This window comes from Zootoca vivipara, chromosome Z (genome assembly GCF_963506605.1).
Source record: "Zootoca vivipara chromosome Z, rZooViv1.1, whole genome shotgun sequence".
NCBI classification, from domain to species: Eukaryota; Metazoa; Chordata; class Lepidosauria; order Squamata; family Lacertidae; genus Zootoca; species Zootoca vivipara.
This window is the reverse complement of record NC_083294.1, coordinates 8,726,338-8,749,087: the sequence shown is the minus strand read 5'-3', so window position 1 is coordinate 8,749,087 and position 22,750 is coordinate 8,726,338. Positions and strand designations below refer to the sequence as shown.

General features: G+C 39.5%; 1 protein-coding gene across 5 annotated transcripts in view; it reads right to left on the bottom strand.

Moving 5' to 3' along the window:
* Positions 1–22,750, bottom strand: part of CAMSAP1 (calmodulin regulated spectrin associated protein 1) — a 66,173-nt gene that overhangs the window by 10,349 nt on the left and 33,074 nt on the right. For 4 of the 5 annotated variants that reach the window (XM_035113419.2, XM_035113417.2, XM_035113418.2 and 1 more), the window contains exons 3-17: positions 18,917–19,179; positions 18,522–18,683; positions 16,639–16,719; positions 12,531–12,672; positions 11,490–11,629; positions 11,314–11,410; positions 9,949–10,126; positions 8,423–8,514; positions 7,249–7,333; positions 4,268–6,614; positions 2,226–2,362; positions 1,900–2,114; positions 1,712–1,814; positions 670–785; positions 37–155 (exon numbers count right to left, since the gene is read on the bottom strand). In XM_035113419.2, coding sequence (XP_034969310.1) covers positions 37–155; positions 670–785; positions 1,712–1,814; positions 1,900–2,114; positions 2,226–2,362; positions 4,268–6,614; positions 7,249–7,333; positions 8,423–8,514; positions 9,949–10,126; positions 11,314–11,410; positions 11,490–11,629; positions 12,531–12,672; positions 16,639–16,719; positions 18,522–18,683; positions 18,917–19,179 — 4,277 coding nt within the window. The remainder of the gene's footprint in view (positions 1–36; positions 156–669; positions 786–1,711; positions 1,815–1,899; positions 2,115–2,225; positions 2,363–4,267; positions 6,615–7,248; positions 7,334–8,422; positions 8,515–9,948; positions 10,127–11,313; positions 11,411–11,489; positions 11,630–12,530; positions 12,673–16,638; positions 16,720–18,521; positions 18,684–18,916; positions 19,180–22,750) is intronic. The other variant, XM_060270419.1, reaches the window with a different exon arrangement.

The following is a 22,750-nucleotide window of genomic DNA, read 5'->3' as shown; positions in this document are numbered from 1 at the left end:
ACCAATTCCAAAACTCTTGTTCTCAGAAATACTTGCCTCCAGTATAGAATTCTTGTGAGGCTCATTCACTTTTCCAGCAAGACAGCAGTGGGAAATAGCATTGTGGATAATTGATTTGTTTGACTTGCCACAGGGTTCTTTAAACATCTTTGGACCTAATAAAAGATAAATTTTAAACAAGTGGCTTGATAACTCAACTAAAATGGAAGTCTCATGTGTCTTTATCAGTGTTGCGAACTACCTTGAGCAACTATGAAAAGGCAGATTTTTTAAAGAAAAAAAACACTTAAATAAGAAATTTCTTCCTTCTTTCACTAGGAATATTTAAAAAGGCAAATTTGCAAGTTTGCAAAGCTTCTGCATACCATGAAAAAAGTCCCATAAAACAGGGTTGTATCCAGTGTTAGTCCTACTCAGAGCAGACCCATTAAAACATTAAAATTGATGGACATCAATAAGGTTTATTAATTATAATGAGTCTACTCTGAGAAGAACCAGATGGACCAGAGGTCTGACTGTTTCAAAGCAGCTTCCTAATGTATGTTCAGAGGGCCTCAGCATGAGACCATAGAATGAAGACTGCACTGTACTGTTCCACATACTGGCAACCAGATTTATATAATCCTGATAATTAATTACACAGGTACAGATAAAATGTATTAGGTTTACCAGTATATTCTGCTACTGATGCAACTGAAGAGGCTGCTGAGGTGCTTTCCCAGTCTCTCTCCATGTTTCGACTTGGGTTCCTGCTCAATATGGGCAAGGTTTCCATTGATTTCACTCTGTCAGAAGAATCAGAAGAACATGAGCAGTGTGTTCATAGCTACCATATTATTTGGGGGGAAAGCAAGTGTGTCAAACTTTCCATCTCCCCACATTTTGCGCTCTCTCTCTCTCTCAGAAAAGAGATGTGCTTCAGAGGGTTAGCCATGCTAAGTTGCTTTATTAAAAAAACATAGTATCTGCAACTAACGGATTATTTTAGAATATTTCTTACGGGCTAGAGCATGCTTTGTCAGAAGCATGAAATGGTCTCTTAAAATGGTGTGTGTGTGTGTGTGTGTGTGTGTACAAAGACAAAGGCACAAACACACACACACACACATCTATACAGAATGGAGCACCCACACACCCACAAAAAAGAAAGGGAGTGCTTATGTGTGTGTCACAACTTTATAGAGAGAGTCCATGAATGAATAAATAAACCAATCAAGAGTTAGCTGTAACAAATTCTTCATTAGTGGACAATGATCATAATTGCAAAATTAGCAGCTAACACCTGAAATGAGACAGTTATTTCCAATGGATTGAGAACCTATAGGTGGACCCATATCCCCATCAGTCTCCAGCAGCATGGCAATGGTTAAGGATGATGGGAGTTGTAATGAAGCCACATCTGGAGCGCAAACATTTCCCATCCCAGTTCTACTTGTTAATCTTGTTTACAGTACCCATAACACTGACAATTTATTTATATTGCCCCAATGACTATTTCTCATTCACTAATAGCGAGTACTTTAAAAGTAGTGCACCATTACAATTTCTTGACAGTCGCTACTACACTATTGTTACCTAAAAGTTGCAATTATCTCTATTTTGCAGAAAGTTCATGGCTACTATTGCAGCCTGGATGTGGCATCTGGGCAACGTTTCCCACCCCAAAGTATGTTTCAACATCAGAATCCTAAACCTTTATGCTTTCTCTTACCGTTTGGAAGGTGCGCCACCAGAATTAACACTTTCAGGTTCAGTTGTTGTTGCCGATGCCAAAGACAGGCTAGAACCCGACTGAGCACTACTTAGATTATCAGCTGGCAAAAGAAAAAGGGTGTTACACAATGAAAAAAGTTACTTTATTATACTGTTGTAGGAACCAAAATGAGTGCTGCTGCTTACGGATAGAAGAACACTTTCTTTCCAAATTGCTATAGGATTCTTCCTGATGAACAGATATTGGCCTAGGCTGCTTGGGCTTGGGCTTGGGCTTGGGCTTCCCACGGCCTTGTTCTTCCAAGTTTTGCTGGTGCTTTCTTCTCAAGTGTTCTTGTTTGATGAGCTCTCTCCGGGCTCTCTCTTCTTCCTTCCGTATGCGGTCTTCTTCAGCTTTACGACTGAAAAGGCAAAGGGCAGCTTTGAAGTCCCATCATTACCAATTTCTCAAGTGAGAACATAAAAGCATGAAGTACTCATCTGTATACTGTGTGGCAGGACATTGAATTTACCGAGCTTCATCTCTCTTTAGTTCAGCCTCTGCTTCAAACTGCAGTTTCCTAAGGCGTGTCTCTTCAGCTTTGCGCTGCTGCTTCGAGAGGAAAGCGGCACGTTTCTTTGCAAGCTCATCTTCTGCTTTCTGCCCATCCTGTCAAATTAAAATTCAAGTGAGAAGTAGTGTTTTTGCAGCATGGGGTGTAGAAATATTAAATGTTGTATGACTTCCATCACTTTGAGCACAGAAAAAAAATTTTTTTTGGCTGCTTTAACTATGGAGCTGCCATTTTCCATATTTGCAACAAATGTCAGCCCTCTTGCTAAGCTCACAAACTCTACAGTGTATGACCTCAGGACAGTTAATTGAAGGTAGTGATTTCAGCAACTCTCCGAAGCTAACCGGTCTGGAATCTGGTCAGTGCTTGAGTAAGAAAGCAGCTTGGAACCCCTCCATTTGGAGTCCCATTAAGGAATGAGATACATATAAACACACACATGTCATCATCATCTGCCCTTCTACAGCAAGTTCCTGAGCAGGTTATAACAATTGATAATTTAAAACAACTAAAACAGATTACAATCACAGAAAGATGGGCCCTGAAAACACAGAAAATAAAAGAATCCCACTGAATCTCATGGACATTGTGAAGCAAGCATCCAGGTACTCTCTACAGTGGAACCTCGGCTTATGAAAATCTCAGTTTATGAATTTTTGGTTTACAAACACCGCGGACCCATCTGGAACCAATTAATTCACTTTCCATTACTTTCAATGGGAAACAAAATAAAAAAATTCGTTCAGTAGCACCTTAAAGACCAACTAAGTTTTTATTTTGGTATGAGCTTTCGTGTGCATGCACACGAAAGCTCATACCAAATTAAAAACTTAGTTGGTCTTTAAGGTGCTACTGAACGAATTTTTTTATTTTGTTTCGACTCAGACCAACACGGCTACCCACCTGTACTTTCAATGGGAAAGTTCGCTTCAGTTTATGAACACTTCAGTTTATGAACAGACTTCCGGAGCCAATTACACCCATGCTTCGGGTTAAGTACGCTTCAGGTTGAGTACTCCGCGGACCGTCTGGAACGGATTAATCCACTTTCCATTACTTTCAATGGGAAAGTTTGCTTCAGTTTATGAATGCTTCAGTTTAAGTACTCTGCGGACCGTCTGGAACAGATTAATCCACTTTCCATTACTTTCAATGGGAAAGTTCGCTTCAGTTTATGAACACTTCAGTTTATGAACAGACTTCCGGAACCAATTGTGTTCATAAACCGAGGTATCACTGTATTGTCTTTTCATTGCATTGCATTTTTGTTAAATGTTTTTCATTGATTTGTTACAAAAATAAGAAAAGTGCTAACAAAAAGCAAGAAAACCATAAAAAATGTAAACAATAAAGAGTCACAGACTGGAAGGACAAAAAAAGTACAAAGATGCAGCGCCAAAGGGATATAAAGTATTAAGTTGTAACTCACACAAAGATATATAAAAATAAAAATATTCTCCACCTGTGAGTTCTATCATTATTGAGAACAGAAGTTCTTAAAAAAGGACCCCTGACAGTTAAGTCCAGTCACGAATGACTCTGGGGTTGCGCCGCTCATCTCACTTTATTGGCCGAGGGAGCCAATGTTTGTCCGCAGACAGTTTTTCCGGGTCATGTGGCCAGCATGACTAAGCCACTTCTGGCGCAACGGAACACTGAAACCAGAGCAGTGCACAGAAATGCTGTTTACCTTCTCCCCGGAATTGTACCTATTTATCTACTTGCACTTTGACGTGCTTTTGAACTGCTAGGTTGGCAGGAGCTGGGACCGAGCAACAGGAGCTCACCCCGTCGCGGGGATTCGAACCACCAACCTTCTGATCGGCAAGCCCTAGGCTCAGTGGTTTAACCCACAGCGCCACCTGCGTCCCCTACATGTAGGATAGGGATGTACAAAATGAACTATTCAGCCCACCCCAGTTAAAAGCAAGTGTTAAGGCAAGATTACTGCTGTGCCAAATAATCAGGGATTCAACAACCCTATCTCGTTTTGTTCTTACCTTAAAGAAAATAATAACTCCTGACTTCTGATCAATTTCACCAATCAGGCATGTGGCGTTGTCCTGGCTTTCATCTTCTCCTCCTTCATCTGGGGCTTTTAAATTGGACAGGTCTACTTCAATAAGACTACCTTTGCTTCTCGTGGACTCCTCTGTTGGGATGTTCTCTTTCCTTGAGCTATCACAAGAAGCACAGCTAATGTCTTCTATGTTACTATTCACATCTTTGAGAGCCTCAGAGAGGATAATTGTGTCTTTGGAAGTGGACAGGGTAAATCCTGCTCGCTGTTTCTCTCTAGTGCTGTCCAGGTCAAAATTATTTTCGACAGTAGCTTCACTCGGGGACTTGGATGAATTGTTTGATGTGAACTGCCTTAAGTGTGGCAAGGTGTCAGTGCTAGGAGTCAGGGTTTTGATGTGCATCATGGCTTGCTGACGCTCCTTACCCTCTTTCAGTTCAGATGGTCTCCCCGAGTGAGGACTCCGTCCTTGACTGAGACATGGTGGCTTAGGGAGACTACTCATGTCAGTAGGAGACAGAGCTTCAACAAAATGAACTGGTGCTTTTATCTTTTGGTCCTGAGAGACGCCTCTCAGTGACGATACCGTTGGCCGTTTCATGAGAAGCTCTTGTTGCCGAGAAATCTTCAGGATATCTTGCCGGAGGGCACTGATCACTTCATTTAGTTTCTCAATGGGGAGATCACATTCAGAAGATTCGATGTTCTCTTCTAGAAGTGCAGCAGAAATCATTTTATTTTTCTCTATTTCATGTATACTGGGTTCTTTTGGATTGTTTTGCTCAATGAAAGCAACAGTTTCTTGGGCCTTTACTTTGGGCACTTCAAGAGCATCAAGAGTCTCTTCATCTCCTTCCTCTTTCATGAAGATGGCCTCAGATTCAGAGTTCAAAGTAGCATCCAAGCCTTCCCCATTGTGTCTTGAATACTCCTTCGTGAAGTGCTCTGGCTTAAGTGGCTGAGCAACTTCAGCCCCTTTCCCTTTCTTCACCACACCCAAGAATGCTGCCTTGCCGAGTTTTAACCGCTGCCTGGCCGACAACACCTCCTTCTTCTTCTTCTGAGCCTCTATCACTCTCCGCTTCTCCTCCAGCTGCATATGAAGCTGGACCAGTTCAGAAGCCAGCAGGTTAACATTATCTTTGCTCTGCCTGTTGGGGCTTTGCTCCCTCTTCTGCTTCCATGTGGTCAACAGGGCAGGACAACACTCTGATCCATCTGGTGTGGTCTTCTGTGAGCTGCTTGTGCTGGATTTTGTTTCATAGTTGTTCAATCTATGAAGCTTCCGTTCAGCAAAGTTAGTCATTCTGGCACTCCCACTGGTCACGGATGAGCTGCTTAACTGAGAAATAGTACTTAGGCATGGACTTGAACGTCCACTGGCATCATCTTTATCCTCATGTTCTTTATCCTTCATGTCTTCTTGCAGCTTTGCTGATTCCTCTTCTCCTATATACTTGGCAATTATTGGATGGTCGTCTGACACTAAATCTTGTTCGACTTCCTCCATATCCAGAATGTCTGAATCAGAATCTTGCCTGATCATTGTCCATGAGGTGTCTGCAATGCGAGAATTTGGACTTTTCATGTAGCCAACATTTGTACTGCAAGCTATATCCTCGTGTGCTTTGGTGGCGGACTGTTCTAGAGATGAAGTATCTAAGCTACTAATTGTCTGGGGATGGAAGGGCTCTACTCTGACTTCTGAGTGCACTGACGGATCTGCTATGCTGGAACCAGCAACTGCTGATAATTCTGAACTAGAAGTTCTGCTGAGGATGTGATCTGCATGATTATTATTGGCTTTCTTACGGACTAAAGCCATGGGCCCCTCACTCACTCTCTTTGATACAAAGCCTCTCTTCTTTCCTTCCCCACATTCATCCTCCTTATTGATGGATTGCTTTTCCTTTGCTGGTCGTAGAATAGCAGGCATTAAAGGCTCAAGGAAAAAGCTATCTGTCTTGCTTTTGCAGGCTTCGCTTTGTGATTTCTGAGCCCATGCAGTTGCAACTTGACTAGGTGATCTAGCTGGCACACTCTGAAGTTCCAGGTTGCCATGGTTCAGTGTAGCATCTGGGCAGATTACTGCGATCAATTCTTCATCCTCATCCTCATCCTCTATTTCTACATTGTTCAGCAAACTTTTCCCATCACTTTTCACTGGTGCAGACTGAGGCTGCTGTTTTGGAGTGATGTTGACAATGTTTGATGCTAGGCTGTCCTTGCTGATTGACCGAGCCAAGCTAATGCTGTCACCAGAACTGGGGTCTGCATCACTGCTTGCAGCATAATGAAGTGCAAATGGTGCTGGCTGAGAAACAGGTCTAGAAGTAACAAAATGTCCATTAGAACTGATAGGGGTGCTTTAGCAGAAATTGCCCAACTAGCTATGGAATTCACATGAATTTGTGTAATTTGTTGAATTTTGGCCTTCATAGGAAGCAGAAATTCAAGGGAAAGAATCAAAGCTGACTAATTCTAAAGCCATTAATGTCTTTAGAATTAGTCAGCTTTGATTATTTTCCTTGAATTTTTGCTTCCTATGAAGGCCAAAATTCAATGAATGGACATTAGCATATTATTATCAAAGAACTTCTTTACACATTGATACTATTCAAAAATTCTTTGAGGTAGGATGCTATCACTTTCACTCCACAAATAGAATCCAACCGTTATTTGAGGCAGGACATTATTATTTCCATTTTACAGACTGGAAAGAGGATGCTATGCAGTTCCCAATCACAGAAACCAAGACACAAAACTCTTTTATGACCAGGTTCAACACCTAACCACTGGATCAACAGTAGCATGCTGCATTTTTATCAGGCCATAAGACTACTACACTATCTGCATGAACACCATTATCAACATTTTTACCAATAAAATCATACCACCTGTCAACAGCATGTAAATATATTAAGATGCCTTTCCCATACATTATCATCCAGTATATATTACCTTTGCTTCTTCTCTGGCCATGCAAGGATTGACTCCCGTGGCTGCCCATCTACTCTTGTCAATGAATTAGAACGATGCCGTTGATCTACAAATATATATATAGATATATATATATAAAGGATGTTGGACAACTTTTCAAACACTCTTGATTTTAATTATTTTACACTTTTGCATTATTATTACAAAATGTCCCCTTAACAAGATTTCACCATTAGAGGGCAGTATAAAACTGCTGTCATAAAATAGCTCAAAATTGCTGCACTATTATGACAAGTACACTTGTTTATAAGCCTAGGTATCGTGAGTTGCTGATTGGCACTGAAAACTCATTAATCTAAGTGGAATTCAATTCCAAATAACCATGCTTAGGACTGAAGCCTCAGTAGTAGTTGGTAGGGGGAATTCTTGATATAAAATAGCCAAGTACAGCTGCAGCCAGAGTTTCTCTACCTTATACATATGCATAGTATGAGTAGAACTGTGAAGGTCAGAAGATTATTCCACATCAGCCCAAGCAACACCACAAAAGGCATTCACTATCAAAGTTATTCTCTCTGCAAATGGTGCTCAGATTAACCAAAACTGCTCATCCTTCCCCTACCAAAATACTCACAGCAATATCCAACAATCTAGAGCAACAGCTTCAAAAGTTTGTTGTAACCCACAAGGTACCCTGTCCAGCTTGGGAGAAGGGATAGAGTTCTCAATGACTGAATCACATGGGTGGGAGGGGAAGGGAAGGAAATGTAAGTCAGGGCCCACTACTATCCCCACCTCTTTCCTTTTTCACAAGTGAGATTAAACTAGCCATACTGTTGCCTGACCCAGCTGCAGTTCCAGAGACTCAGAGTCCTGGTGGGGAAAACTCAGTTGCAGAGTTTTCCCTGATCTTTCAGTAATAGGAGCTTTCTATTGTCAACTTCAGAGGGACCAAATACCCAAAACTGTGTTCTGTGATGTGGCTCTTACTTTTGCATCAAGTTGTTCACAAGCAGGGGTGCCAACTTGAATAAATTATTGGGGGGTCCAGGTAAGCCCCACCCTGCATAATTGATCACATGGTGTGGTGCAAGTACACCATTTGAATAGAAATGCCCATCAACTTTGGGGGGGCCAAAGCCCCCTCAGCCCCTAGGAGTTGGCTCCTATGTTCACAAGAGAAATAGGTGCCTACCTGAACTGTCCTCCCCCTGCAGGGACTTCTGTTGTTTTTGTCTCAAAGGCAGCAATGGATGGGATGGGCTGAAGGCAGGGTTTCCTTTTCCGCTATTGTTAAAACACATACACACACACACACACACACAATTAATGAGGTTTTGTTGCAAGAGAAAAAACCAAAAGAATAGGAAAAACACACATTACTACACAACACCCATCATCCCCCCACCCACAAATGCCAAAACAAAGCAAAAAAAAAAAATTAAGCCAGTCAACAAGAGTGACTCACAACACAAAATTGTACCAGCTACCTGAAATTAAGAGGCTATGCTTAAGCCAATGAACTACATTCTTAAAAGGAAACCATATTTAAAAGAAAAAACAGAAGGAAAAGGAAGAAAGGAAAGAGTAAAGAGAAGGGTGAATAATGAGACTTAAGTCTCAACAGCCTTTTACAGAACTTAATTACATCCCGACTAGGAAGATTCAAGTTACTGAAACTTTAAAGCTGTTTTACTGTACACAATGTGTTACTGAATAACTAATAGTTAATGTAGGAGACATTTGAAATTTACATTAAGAAGCTTTCAGTTTACATGGATGGTTAAAAGGACCCCATGAAAGCTAGAAAGAATCCTATAAATGACAAAACAGACTCAGTCGCAGAAAATGGTATCTTTTTCACACTGGATGTGGAATTAGCTTACAGATTTTTGCAAAAGGTTCCCACCACAACCAGTGCCTGAACAGATTGAGAATTGTACTTCCTTATTTCTTCCATTTCTTGCTCTTGAATACATTCCTTTATTATTATTTTTTACCAAATGTGTATGTCTTAAGATTCTGCCTAAAATTCAACTAGAGTTGCTTCTTCAGACACACCTGCTCTTAAGAACCAAATTAAAGATGCTGCACTGGGAGGTTGCAACAGTTGCCCCTCTTTAATCTTATATAGAGCTTTGGAGGGGAAGGAGAGAAGGGGGCTGAAGCACCAATGCACAGGAGAGGGAAAGAGGTTGACTCTGACCACCATAGCTTCTCACAGCAGGGGACTAAAAGAGCCAGGAGACTCTCAACCACAGAAGAGACTTGGGTATATAAGCAGCACAATCAAGATTCGGCCATCCAACCAGAACTGAGTTACATTTTCCATCACAAGCAATGTATTGTGTATCAGTGGCTTTCAAGCACTATCTCACCAAGTTTATTCACACAAGTGGGAGGAACCTAATGCAGAACCAAGAAAATGTTGCTGCCTTCAGTATCCCACAAGTCTACAGACCAAACTGAAAGACAACAGAGGCCTCATAGTACGTTTTCATTTCTAAAATATAAGGATCCTTCAGTAAGCCTGTGTACCTCACCAAAACAAAATAATATAACCTGTGGAGCAAAGTCCACACAGCTGCCTAATTTGAATTGTTGGAAGAAGGAGGGAATTGGTCTGCTGGGCACAATTAAAGGTAACACTAGTAATAGGCTGTAGCTCCCAAACTGGTAAGGAAAGCAAGACTGAATGTAGAGATAGAAAGACAGACTTACAGATACTCAAATTCTTCAGGATGCAGGGAATACCTGTTGCAAGACTCCAAAGGGAGCTGAACTGGGAGTTGTACATCAGCTGAACTGGAAGCAGCTGGATTCACCATGAAACTGCGTTTCGTTGCGTTGGAAATAGGAACAGGCAGGCAGCTACTCTTCTGCTGCAACATTGTTTTTGCTGCACATTCATTTACAGTGTTAGTGTTGCCTTAAAAATGAGCTACCACCAATCAAGAGCCCTAACAGGCATTCTCTAAGTAAGATTTTATGAAATTTCTTGCCATTGCAAATTATCAGCATCAAAATCCAATAAACTCAGATAAGCATGTATAAAATTCACAGTAATCAGATATGTTTTGGACAGCAAATTGGCAGAATGTATATTAATAATGATTCTGAAACCTTATAACAAATTTACCTGCACTTAAAAAAAAAGTCAACTGTTTTAACATTCCCAAAGCATAGTGGGAGTCCAGAAGTAGAGGCAGTCAGTGATTGCAAAAGGATAGGAGATGAGTGAGGGATTTAACAAAATGAGGATGGGGAAAGGACCATGAAAATAGAGTGCTTCCATGAGAAAAGGATAAGGAGCCAATTTTGGGTGCTATTGGAGATAGAATGATTAAGGAGTGCAGAAAGTGACACACATCCAGCCCATGGAGCACAATGCCAGTCATAACTAAATAAAATGTTCTTGTGCAATTACCATCCATTTCAGCAGGACCTGCATAGGGCTGTCTCTTAATGAATGGTGCCCCACATTAATTTATGGGCAGGACGATGCCACTTCAATTTCCTGCGTCAAACCTCAATATATTTTAACCAGGTGCCAAGTGTTTCCAGACACTCACTGCCACCAAGTACAGGACCAAATGTGGGGAGGGGGACACTTAACAAGCTGGACTCGCTGCATACTAGGTAGGGTAAGCTGGTATTTTGACTACACTTTTAAAAATAACTAAGCTCTAGTTAGGAGGGATAAGAAAGACACTTATCCAGCAACTCTCTGTGCATCCACTGGAAGACCTAAGTGTCTGATAATCAAGCCAGGAAACACATAGGAATGCCACACAGGCTAACAAAAAAGTGCTTTGATATAAAACGTTCTAGCCACATCAGTGAAATTGCCTTCTGTCATCTTCATAGAACTCTAACCCGATGGTTGCCATTAATTTGATTCTGAATTGATTCTAGAATGTATTTTAATTAACTGACTGTGAGATTTTATGTACACTGCTATTTTTACCTGTTGTTAGCCACTCTGAGCCCGACTTTGGCCAGGGAGGGCGGTATACAAATAAAATATTACTACTACTACTACTACTGCTACCACTACTACTACTACAGAAGTTCAAAATATCTTACCATCTTTTACTTCTTGGAGGTCCCTGGGCTGCACAAAGTCTGGCCTAACATTCTCAAACCACCAGAATAATTCAGCGATGAAGACCATCATGTTGGGCTAGAAAAAGGATTTTAACATTAATAAGCTATCTACATGTCTTTTAAAATTTGGGTGAATCCCTCCATGCCTTCCTTACCTTTAGGACCAAAGGCGCATACAGCATGTCCTCCAGTGTGAGGTAAAAACATTTGCTAAGATATTCATTTGAGAATTCCCGAAGCAGCTGGATGTTATAGATGCTGTCAGCAATCGATGTTACCTCTTTTAGGCAGATCTCTAACCAATGATAAAAGCATCAAGGATCAGTGTCACAAGGAACCCCAATGGGTTAACCCTCAGCTCATGCAGTTATGTAGGGAAAAACAGTCAACACTTTCCCAAGAGTGCGATGCTGCAGCCTGTAAGTCAAACTACAGGAGTGGTATTCAAAGACAACACAGGAACTGTGCAGCTCAAATTCCCAACAGCACACTAGGAGCAGCCTTTGCCAACCTAGCCAGCATGGAGGACACTGGGTTAGCAAAGGCTGCACTAGGGATACTGAGGCCAATTTGTATCAGCAGTGGAGATATTCTCAGCCAGGAAAGATAAAATGAGTATCATGGGCATGAGAGAGGGGAGAGTGATAAATTAGATGTAAGGGTGTAGTTTCTGGATACAATGTGCCCATACTTAGATGTAAGAAATGTGATTCACCATACATTATACATATTCAACCTGGGCGCTTCCTTGTGAATGCCACCTCTCTAATCCCTTTGCATCAATCTCTTGGGTTGATATGGATCAGTACTGCATGGAGAACAAGCCTAGAATACACATCACAACTCCCCAAAGGTGGTAACTTGGAAGCAACAACCTTGTTTGAGAAGCAGCAGCAGCATTGCCATCCTTGTTTACATGTCATCATAGATACACATAATAAGCAAAAAGGACAATTGACCAGGGGTTTGAGCCAACCAAAGTGAAGGACTTTTGTCCAGTTAGTTTCAGATATATTTTTCAAAATGTGCTTAAGTATCTCCTACTGCAAACAGTAGGACTAAAAGTTATTGGATCATTTAAATTAGATTATAATGAATACCACAATTAGATTTGTGTAAAGCTATTTTGGTAAATCCGTAACATTTTCTCAGACATTATTTAAAACTAGGTCACTTAGAATTTCTTATCCACGTACCATCTAGCTTCATATGTTCGGGACAATAATAATGTATCACAGCCAATAAAGCAGCTCCATCACTGCAGTCCTTCATCAAGTCTTCAAGCAATGGGAAAAATGGTAACTGTCTATTTGAAAGGTGATCTCGGCGATAACGTACCTGATAGAGGAAGGCAGAATTTGTCACTGTAGCAAAGCTATATGTCTTGTCATAATTAACAGTATGAAGCAGTGATGTTACGATTGCCATTCCTCAGCTTGATACTTCTCATAATTCATCACTGATCTTGTGATTTGATATTCTATTGCATTGGTCGGCTGACCATAATAAATAGTCTACAAAACTACAAACTTAATTCCTTGAGGCATTTTTAGTTGGTTAAACTGTACCTTAAAATCATTAGAATACACCTCATTTGAAATAGTGATACCAACCCACCAATCCTAGAGAAACAGTGAAGCAAATATTAAGTCTGGTAGACCCAAAGTTTTGTAAGCTGAATTACAAATAAATCCAACAGGCAACCTGAAAAACAATTGGTACTTGTATTACAAGGCTCTTCTTGTCAGTCTCCCTTCCACTACCAGCATGCACTAATTTTATGTAATGAGTTGTTGGCATAAACAGATATCATCTGTTCTTTGGTTCTTCTGTGCTCCAAATCAATAATTGCTTTAGCACACAATAGTCTTTGACAGTGTATCAAGAGTACTCTGCTAGCGAGTAAAATTACTTGCAAGTTTAATAAGCAAAGCAGCACCTCAGTAAGTTCCCACTTCAGTAGGAAGGATTTCAATATATTAACTAAAGCCTAAGGCTACAGCATAATATAGCTTAAAACAGATGCAACTGAAGTTGTTACCAGTCTAACAGAAAGCATTTTCATTTATTGTGCTATAATCCTAATATTCAATAGATTGCATGGAGACTGTATTAAGCTAATAAATCACACAATCAATAGTATTTTACTAAATACCTATCAGTTCTATACCACTACAGGATAGTAAAAATATTTCATTATTTTTATCTAAACTATATTACACAATACACATTATTGCTAGTTAGCTACTTAAGGCCATATCTATGTATGAAACGTGTATATATTTGAGGAAAGCATAGGCTGAGAAATTATTTCTGCAAACAAGTATTACTTGGTTACAAATTCCAAAGACAGGGAAAAAGCAATGCAACAAATTCAGTTTTGAATTATTCAATTCAGTTTAATTTAAAGTTTTTCCAGCAGGATAATCAAAGCTTTGTCAAATATCAATATTATACAAAAAAGATGCAAAAGAAAGGTATATCATACTAAATGAGCAAGGGCCATATAAGATGTGTTGAATTAAAAGAGATTTATAAATACAAGATGCAAGTTACTTTTCCCACAGCCTGAAGCTCTCCATAAATATGTAATGCAATATGAATCATACTGTACCACACGAGCATATTCCACTGGTTCCAGCATGCAGTGTGATAGGGCATGCATCAGATCAGGCTTACGCAAAAAATAGCAAGATACAAGATGGTAATCAGAATCATATAATAAATTCAAGCAAGTTGACACCCATTAAGTAGTGAATATGATTATTCAAATCAAGCAGATTACTTTACATAGTAAGGTGATCTGGTTAGTTTAAAGCATACTTCCCACCTTTATCTCCCCACTGCCTAAGCAACACCAGAAGAAGAATGACTTCAAAGCAAACTAAAAGTTACTAAATTGAAAGCCTTGGTTTTGAGAGATATCTAGCATTGCCTTCATTCTGGAAGCTAATTCTACATAATTTTAGAAACTATTACAAGCTAGAGACATTTGCTATCACTTAAAGACTTTTTGTGGTATCCAATAAATGCTTAGGATGGCATCTGCTGTCCATGCACCAGGAGCTCTGGCACAATGATGACAGCGAGGAATGTTATGCTAGTATTGCAAGAGCATGCCAGTGCAACTTGAATATGATCAAGGGCATTTGGCTACCAGCTTTGAACTGGTTAGCATAAAATCAATAATATCCATATGGTTTTAGGACTGCAGCAATACTTATTCATTTATTTCATTAAAAAATTACACAGCTTAAAACAAAAAACCCTCAATGTGGTTCACAAAAAGAATTTTCAGAATGTAAGACCCATTTAACAGCTATTTTTTCTTAATTACTATTTCAATGATCACTGTCAGAAAAGGGCAAAGCAATACTTGATGTACCGTAGCTTAATATTCCATCACCAACACTGCCCACAACCAGACTCTCCTGAGCATTTAAAGCCAACTGCAGGCGCAAATCCAGAGCCTTCCCTTAGCTGATTAATTACATCATCAGAACAACAAATGAATCAAGTTACATGCCTCTAGAACCAAAATAAGAATCCATCATATCCATAGGAATGCAGAACACAAAATACTGAATATTTTTGTTTTTGTTAAAGTACTAAGCATCTGTACCTTTAAGGCAAAATACTAATAGTAACGGAATCAAGTGGCTATGATGTGCATGGGCACAAGAAATAAAATTTGCATTGTATAGGAAACATTTTAACAGCACCCTGCCTAAAGCTCAAATGTGGAAGTCAATCCTCACAACCAGTGCTTTTTTCTGGGGGGACGCAGGGGTACTCATACCCCTAAGCATTTTGTGAATCTAAGTTTGGTCTCATTGAGGGGCAGTATTTCAATATGAATAGGAAAATGAGAGTACCCCTAAACAAAAAAGCACTGCTCACAACCCATTTTCTAAGACATACAAGCATCAGATTACTTTAAACTGACCAGCTTCACCTTAGCACTGCATAAAAGGAGTTTTCTGAACAGGAGAACAGTAACACACAATCAATAGATTGTTCCTAATGTTTGACTGATTTCCTTGCTTCTCCAAATTAAGATTTTGAATCCCCAAAATTCTTAAATGCTGTATAGTGATGAGTATGCTGTACATACAGTATGTGGACTCATGTAATGGAATCTACATTTTTTTAATATAAAAAAATCCTTAAGCAGAGAGTATATTGTAAGTTGTGAAAGCAGCATTTTAAATGGAAGCGAACACCAATAAAAGAATTACTAAAAGCCATGGTTTTGCAGATGACAACTGTCACATAGAATTAATTCACTTACAGGTACTAATTTCCAATACCATTTGGAAGGAGACTGCTCAGGAAGCAGGGAAGGGAATGTGGGAACAGGAGAGGAACATCAGCAGAGCAAGTTATAAGCAATACTTAAATGCACCCAATCCACAGACACTTTCATATCATGGTAGGTTCTTGAAAGGCAAATACTTGAGCCAACAGTATCCTCAGAAGGAAATGCTAGCATCGAATTAAGAAGTCTCATAGGCAGTTATTTAAATGCTTCCTTCTGCAATAAAGGATACTGAAAGAGTTTTTTGCTCCGCACCAGTTAACATCATTACAGCAGTATTTAGTGCTACTTAGCTCAGTGCAGTTTGGCCAAAACATTCACAACTAATCAGACCAACTTTGCAGTCATTTATATTTGAGGGAAAACTTCCATTCCCCAGTAATGAAAGTGTAGCATTTATTAACAATTTTAGTGCATTGAAATAATTAAAGGGAGAAAAGAGGGGAAGAGTTGCACATGTAACACTGATAATTCTTTTGAAAATTTAGCACATGCTTTATTAGTACTTGAAAGGGTTCCTGAATTTCTTCAAATCAATGTGTACAGCAAATATGATCCTGAATAACTTCACAATAAATGCTGAAAGTAATATATTACATTATAAATATTATGAAAATATTGCATTGACATTTTAAGAGATGAGTAAAATGCAGGGTACAGACAACTACTCTAATCCAAAATACCAGAGCAACCTCCAAATGCACAGGCTTCCTCATTGACTTTGAAATCAAGGAACATCTGGGCACACATGGGAAAAGCACAAGCATTTGGAAGCTCAATGCACACATTGACCTGCAGTTATCACAAAGAATGCAGGGAAAGGAAACCAGAAGCATTACACACAGTACGGAATTCTATGTAAATGAAGTGCAAGACAGCATTGTGATCCCTCAACCGCTTACTTGGTAAGCCATCCTACAATGGCTTACTTGGCAGCAAACTCAGCTGCCAAGTAAAATCCATGATTCATCTAAAGTGTCCTTTACCTTTTGGTGACCTGGGCTTTCCAATAAATGCTGTTTTAGTTTGACTTCTTTTTCTGTTATCTCTCTCATTTTCAGGTTCACCTAAAAATAGGGGGCAAGATAATGACAATTACATATGTTTCCCAAAAAATATTTGTACTGCTTCAGTTCAACTGCCATTTGCCTTATCCGTCTTCTATGCTTCTGAACTCAAACCAGAGGGGCAACAGAAGCCAGCCATAAAGTATTTCACATGCTGATGATCAAAGTGGTACTGCACTCAGTTTTTCCTCGCATTATCTTAAGGCTCTAGGTGCTAAAAAACAGTAGAAAACATTTCTGCTTTCCACTACATATTACAGACACCCAAGTTAAGGCAGGTGTCAGGAAATCCAGCTTCAGGGATTTGTCCAGTCATTTCTCTCCCACACCGTGCTTGTTTCATTTTCCAATGTCTTCCTATTTTTTCTACTCTCCCCTCTCCCAACCAACTAATCTCCAAAGACATGGCACTGCAAATGACTCACAGCCAACAGTCTAAGAATTTAATAACCCTGCACTAGTTTAGATCAAAGGTCCATCTATTCAAGCATTCTGTTCTCACAGGGGCCAAGGAGATGCCTACTGGGCACAACAGCAATTCCCAGCAACTGGCATGCAGAAGCATACTGCCTGACAATGGAGGTAGTAGTATATGGCTATCATGAAGGATAAGGTTAATATTCTTTTAAAGTTCTCAACCTCAATGCACACATACTCCACATCTTGATTTCTACACTATCAGTGCAAAATGGGCACAATCCAGCTGAAGCGAGGCACCTTTAGTGTGAAAAAAGTCCTCTACACAAAAGCTATGTTTAGACGTAAATAAACACCCCCAATTGATTTACTTCACATGTATGACTTCCAACCTATTTTAAAAATTAAGGCTGATCTCTGGTTTCATATATAATCACTTTCAAAAGTAACAGTTTTAAAATTACTGAAGAATATCTGAAGAAGTGTGCATGCATACAAAAGCTCATACCAATAACAAACATAGTTGGTCTCTTTAGGTGCTACTGGAAGGAATTTTTTTATTTAGTTTTAAAATTAATTTTGAGAAGTGGGTTTTCACACTGGGTTGGCACAGTGGCTGTGTGAGCTAACCTGTGTCTGAACAATGAGTAGCTTTTATTGGAGTCCTCATAAATAAAGCTTCCCACATTGGATAATTTTATTAAAGTTCCCCAAAATCATGTTTGGTAGCAAGCAGATCCTTTTCACTATACTAAACAATAAAGATTGAGTGGATATGAGTGTGTAGAGGTGCTTTCCCCCTCTCTCATAATATTAGAACATGGGAAAGTCAAGAACAACAGAAGGAAATACTTCACTCAGTACATACCTAAACTGCTGAATTTTCTGCCACAAGATGTGACGGCAGTTACCAATTTAGAAAGCTTTCAAACAAGAGAAGCCTTTTCCTCCATAAATTTGTCTGTCATGGACTACTAGTCATGGTGACTATGTGCTACCACCAAGATATCCTGTAAATCAGTTGTAAGGGAACAACAGTGGGAGAAGACTATTGTCTTCATGCCCTCCTTGTAGGTTTCTTGGAGACCTCTGGTTGGCCATTGTGGGAAACAGGAAGCTGGACTAACTAGGGATGCCTTTGGTCTTATCCAGTAGGGCTGCTCTTATGTCATTATGGTCAAATGAAAAAAAGCACTGTTTTATTAATTTAGACTCTTTAATATAAAATACATGTATGTTTATGATGATTACTCCTTGTTTGACGGGGGTTAACTTTTATTAATAGTGCAATGACTACTGAATACCATTTCCCTACAGGAAATGTTTTCAATAGAGTTCAAATCTACTCACATCTAAAGATGCTGTTTTACACCATTGTTTTTTACCTTATTAATCCAGAATATCATTGCATCCTCCAGATCATAGGGCAATTCCTTTGAGGCACTAAATGTAGAAAAACATTTGACACTTGCTACCACCTTCTCTATGCTGATCATTTCCACAGTGTAGGCCATCATGAGGGCATCAATCATTGCCATGTGAGGACTCTAAGGAACAAATAAGAACATGTTTCATTCAAATATCTTCGAAGAAAGCAGGGTGTGTGTGTGTGTGTATGTGTGTGTGTGTATACTCTGTGTTTGTGTGTGTGTGTGTGTGTGCGCGCGCGTGTCTGGCTAATTAAAACAGGCTACAATTGAGGAAGCTAAAGTGAAAAACTCTGAAGGACAGATTGGGTACTACAGCAAAGAAAAGTTAAGCTCTCTTTTCTTAAGCTAACCATTTTGATTGGCGCACAGCTGAGATCCAATTCAGACACAGGTGTATCATCACTCTCCATGACGTAAATCCCTTTCCGAGACAGAGCCTGGATGACCGGCTGGTGTCCCTGCAGAGCAGCCACCTGATCCCCTTTCAGAATGAGGCTGCAGACACGGCAGTAGAGCTCGCTGGACAGCAACAGCTTGATGACAGGTGGCTTGATATGTTCTTCCTCGTACTGATCTATATAAAATGGGTCCTTCAGTTCATCTGGGATGTTATCTGAAAGAAAAGAAGAATGAGGTCTAACAAGGGGATTCATTATAAGCAATACAAAAGCTCATTGAGAACAGAAGCAAAACAGACACACACAGTCAGAAACAAACTACTTTCTGGCATTTAAGAATATTAGAGAACATAGATGAGCAACTTACTTTAGTAGCTGCAAAAAATATTTCTTTCCCAACACATCCCTTTCTGTGACCTTGGGTGAACCTGCTCTCCTACCCTCAGTCATCCAATACCTCAATGTGACCACCTCCCCCATTTCTTTAACTTCCTCCACAAAACTCTTTTCTTTTTCCAGGAAGTTCTTTTTGTAACCAAGCAAAAGTACATGAAATTGAAGTAATCACAAATTATTGCCTTCATTTCTCCCCTTCCTCTGCTTTCCTTGTGTCGATTTCAGATTGTAAGTCCACTGAGGCAATGCCTTGTTGCAACTGTTCTATGTAAAGCACTATGTGTGTAGCCAGCACTATATAAATTATAATCTATAATGGTTAGCAGAACATACATCAGATTATTTCTGGTCATCTTGAACCTCATAACCACAAAACACCTCATCAAGAAAGAATAGGTGCATTTGCTAAGGTACCTTGTGAGACCACAATGGTTTTCTGAAAGAGGTTAGAAAAAGAGAAAGGGCAACCCAAACAAGCACACAACATGGCAGCAGTGCTGGGCAGCACTTTGTGTGCCTGGACTACCGTATTTGTGTATCTAGAAGCAACCTAACCCTGAAACCGTAGCCAACAGTATATTGATATTATTATTTTAACAGTTTAAATGCTTTACAGTTTGACAAATTCAAATAATAAACTTTACTGCACTATGATAACTTGATATCTAAAATGTACATTTAAAACACTAATACCGTTTAAATTAGCATACTGCTAATGACACCAGAGATACTCACTAAAAGTTTGCAATAGTTTATCAATACCTTTGGCATGCACACAACCTTTTTAATTTGATGTAACAGAGAGTGCTTCCAGACAGGGGCTTAATTTGCAACTGAGTTGCTAAGACATTGTAATCAGGACATTGACAACAAGAGTTTTTCCATTTACTGGATTTCCCCTGGAAAGGGTAAATCTGGATTAATGGAGGTGTGGGGAGTATGTGCACTGGTATTTTGATGGGGAATTTAGAAGAAATCTGCATCCATGAGGAGCACCAGTCCAAATAATAAATACGCAGCAGGAAGCTCTCTAAACACACTTAACTGGAAGCAGGTCCCATTGAACTCAGCAGAACTTATTTCTAAGTAAAGGCTTGATGTGAACTAGCAGACCTCAACCACTTTACAATGTCTTCAAAATGTTTTATTTCCATCATACACTAATCTTCAAGCCAACAAGAGCAACACACCATTTGCGTTTTTTGCATGTTTATTAGACTATCACTATGCTATATGTTTCTGCCTCACTATATCAGACCAATAGAATCTGATCATTCGTGGCCTCAGGAAGAGTTTTTATATACTACGCTCTTGCAAAATATCAAAGCAGTGTACATAAAAAACATGTACAGTACAGTAAAAGCAACACAAAACAGTTACAGCAACTAGCACAGCATTCTAAGGATTGGTGCTATACGATTCCACTAAGCTACACTACTCAGCAACATTGTAGCCATGTTCTGCACTATCTGCAGCTCTTATTCTAGCACTCCCCCGCTCTCTGCTGGTAAAGGTAATTCAATCAGCACGACCAAGGCTTTGTTGATGCCATAACCAAGCCCAGACTGAAATTGTTTCAGATAATCCATTTCATCCATGAACATCTGCAATTAACCAGCCACCACCATCTCAATTACCTTGACCCTCAAAAGGGATATTCACAACTGGGCAGTACTTCTCAAAACACCTCAAGTTCACGTCTCCGAGCTGGAGGTCAGAGAGAGGCAGTAGAATCCAGCAGTCATTCCTATAACACTCGGGAATGACATGCAGGATTCCAGACTGATGGTGTCAGGCACAAGTCACTCTGAAGATGAGTCTCTGGCAGGACAAAAAATGAGCTCCTCACAGGTGTTGGCTGCCATGATGAAGATTGATGATGAACTTGTAGACAGCAGCCTTGCCAGGCCAAGAACTCCAGTGGGGTGGAGCCAGGGCACTACTCTGGCAATGAGCCTTCTTCCAGTCACAAGAAGAAGGTGTCCAAATTTGCAAAAGTCACTCCAAGCCCAGCTCCAAACCCCAGCATCACCAAGCAGATGATGAGGTGCAAGTAGCCTTTGAAGGTCACCAAGGATTTGGGCCGCTAGAAACCCACTGATGTTTTGCTGTTGATCAACATTGTGTTTCAGACCATGACTTGACCTCTTTGCACTTGGGGGTTCAACAACTGTTTTAATCTGTAGGAGATCCAGAAGAGGTGGTATGCTCTGCTCTATGACCCTGTGATTTCAAAGCTGTCTTGACAGCAGCTGCATCCAGAAGCCATAGTCTCTATGCAGAGTAAAGTGCTCTTCAGCAAAGAAGTGGAGCCAACCCACCATGGATACCCAGAGGTTTTCTACCCCTCCTCAGGGTGGATTTGATTTAAACCAAACTGATTTAAATCACGATTTAAATCACGATTTAAATCACTAGTCAGTAAGGCTTGATTTAAATCATAGTTGATTTAAATCATAAAGACTAATTCTTGCTGGTATAACTTTATTATGCAGGTAGATGAAGATTTTTAGAATAACAACTTTTCATATTAGTTTTTTATCCCCAGTTTAATAGGTTAATCATTCATATTTGGACAACTTTACTGTTGTACTTAGGAAGGAGAAAAATAATCATTACCTTAATAATAACAATTTAAATAGATTTATTCAACTGAAACAATAACATTTCAGCAAATGTTTTTTGCTTAAACAAACATCCATGTTTGTTAACTAATTTGGCTAAACAAAAACAAAATATATATATTTTAAGAAACTTAGACTGTCAGCCCAGCCTACACATGAAAAACTTAAATACTGTCCAAACAATCAGAAAAATATTGTTTCTATTCTATTCACTGAACTTCTTGAAACTTAGCACTGAAGGGGTTGTTTCTGTATTCATAGGTTTGTAGAACAATAGGATTAAGGTCTTTTTCTCAACTCTGTTCATGTTATAACATTTTTGCTGTGAAGAAGAGGCATGTGATCTCTGTTGAGTCAAATTCAGTTTTGAGAACTGCAAAAGTAAACCAAGCACCTGTGATAATATCTTGTAGGCAGAGAAACTGCCCAATAATCTTACAAAAACCTCTGGAAGAGGTGAATGGATTAATGGAATTTATTTACCCCCAAAATTAAACATATACAACCTTATACTACATAATTAAAAAAACTAATCTTTATTTCATGATGGAATAACCTTTGGATGGTAATATGCTTTCCTCAAAAAGCATTTTATTTAAAAAAATCCAATTTAAAGCAAAAAAATCGATTTAAATCAAAAAAATCCGATTTAAATCAAAAAAAATCCGATTTTTTTGATTTTTTTTAAAAAATCATTGATTTTTATCCACCCTGCCCCTCCTGCACTGCCAAGGTCCTACCGACACACTGGCAACTCATGAAGCTA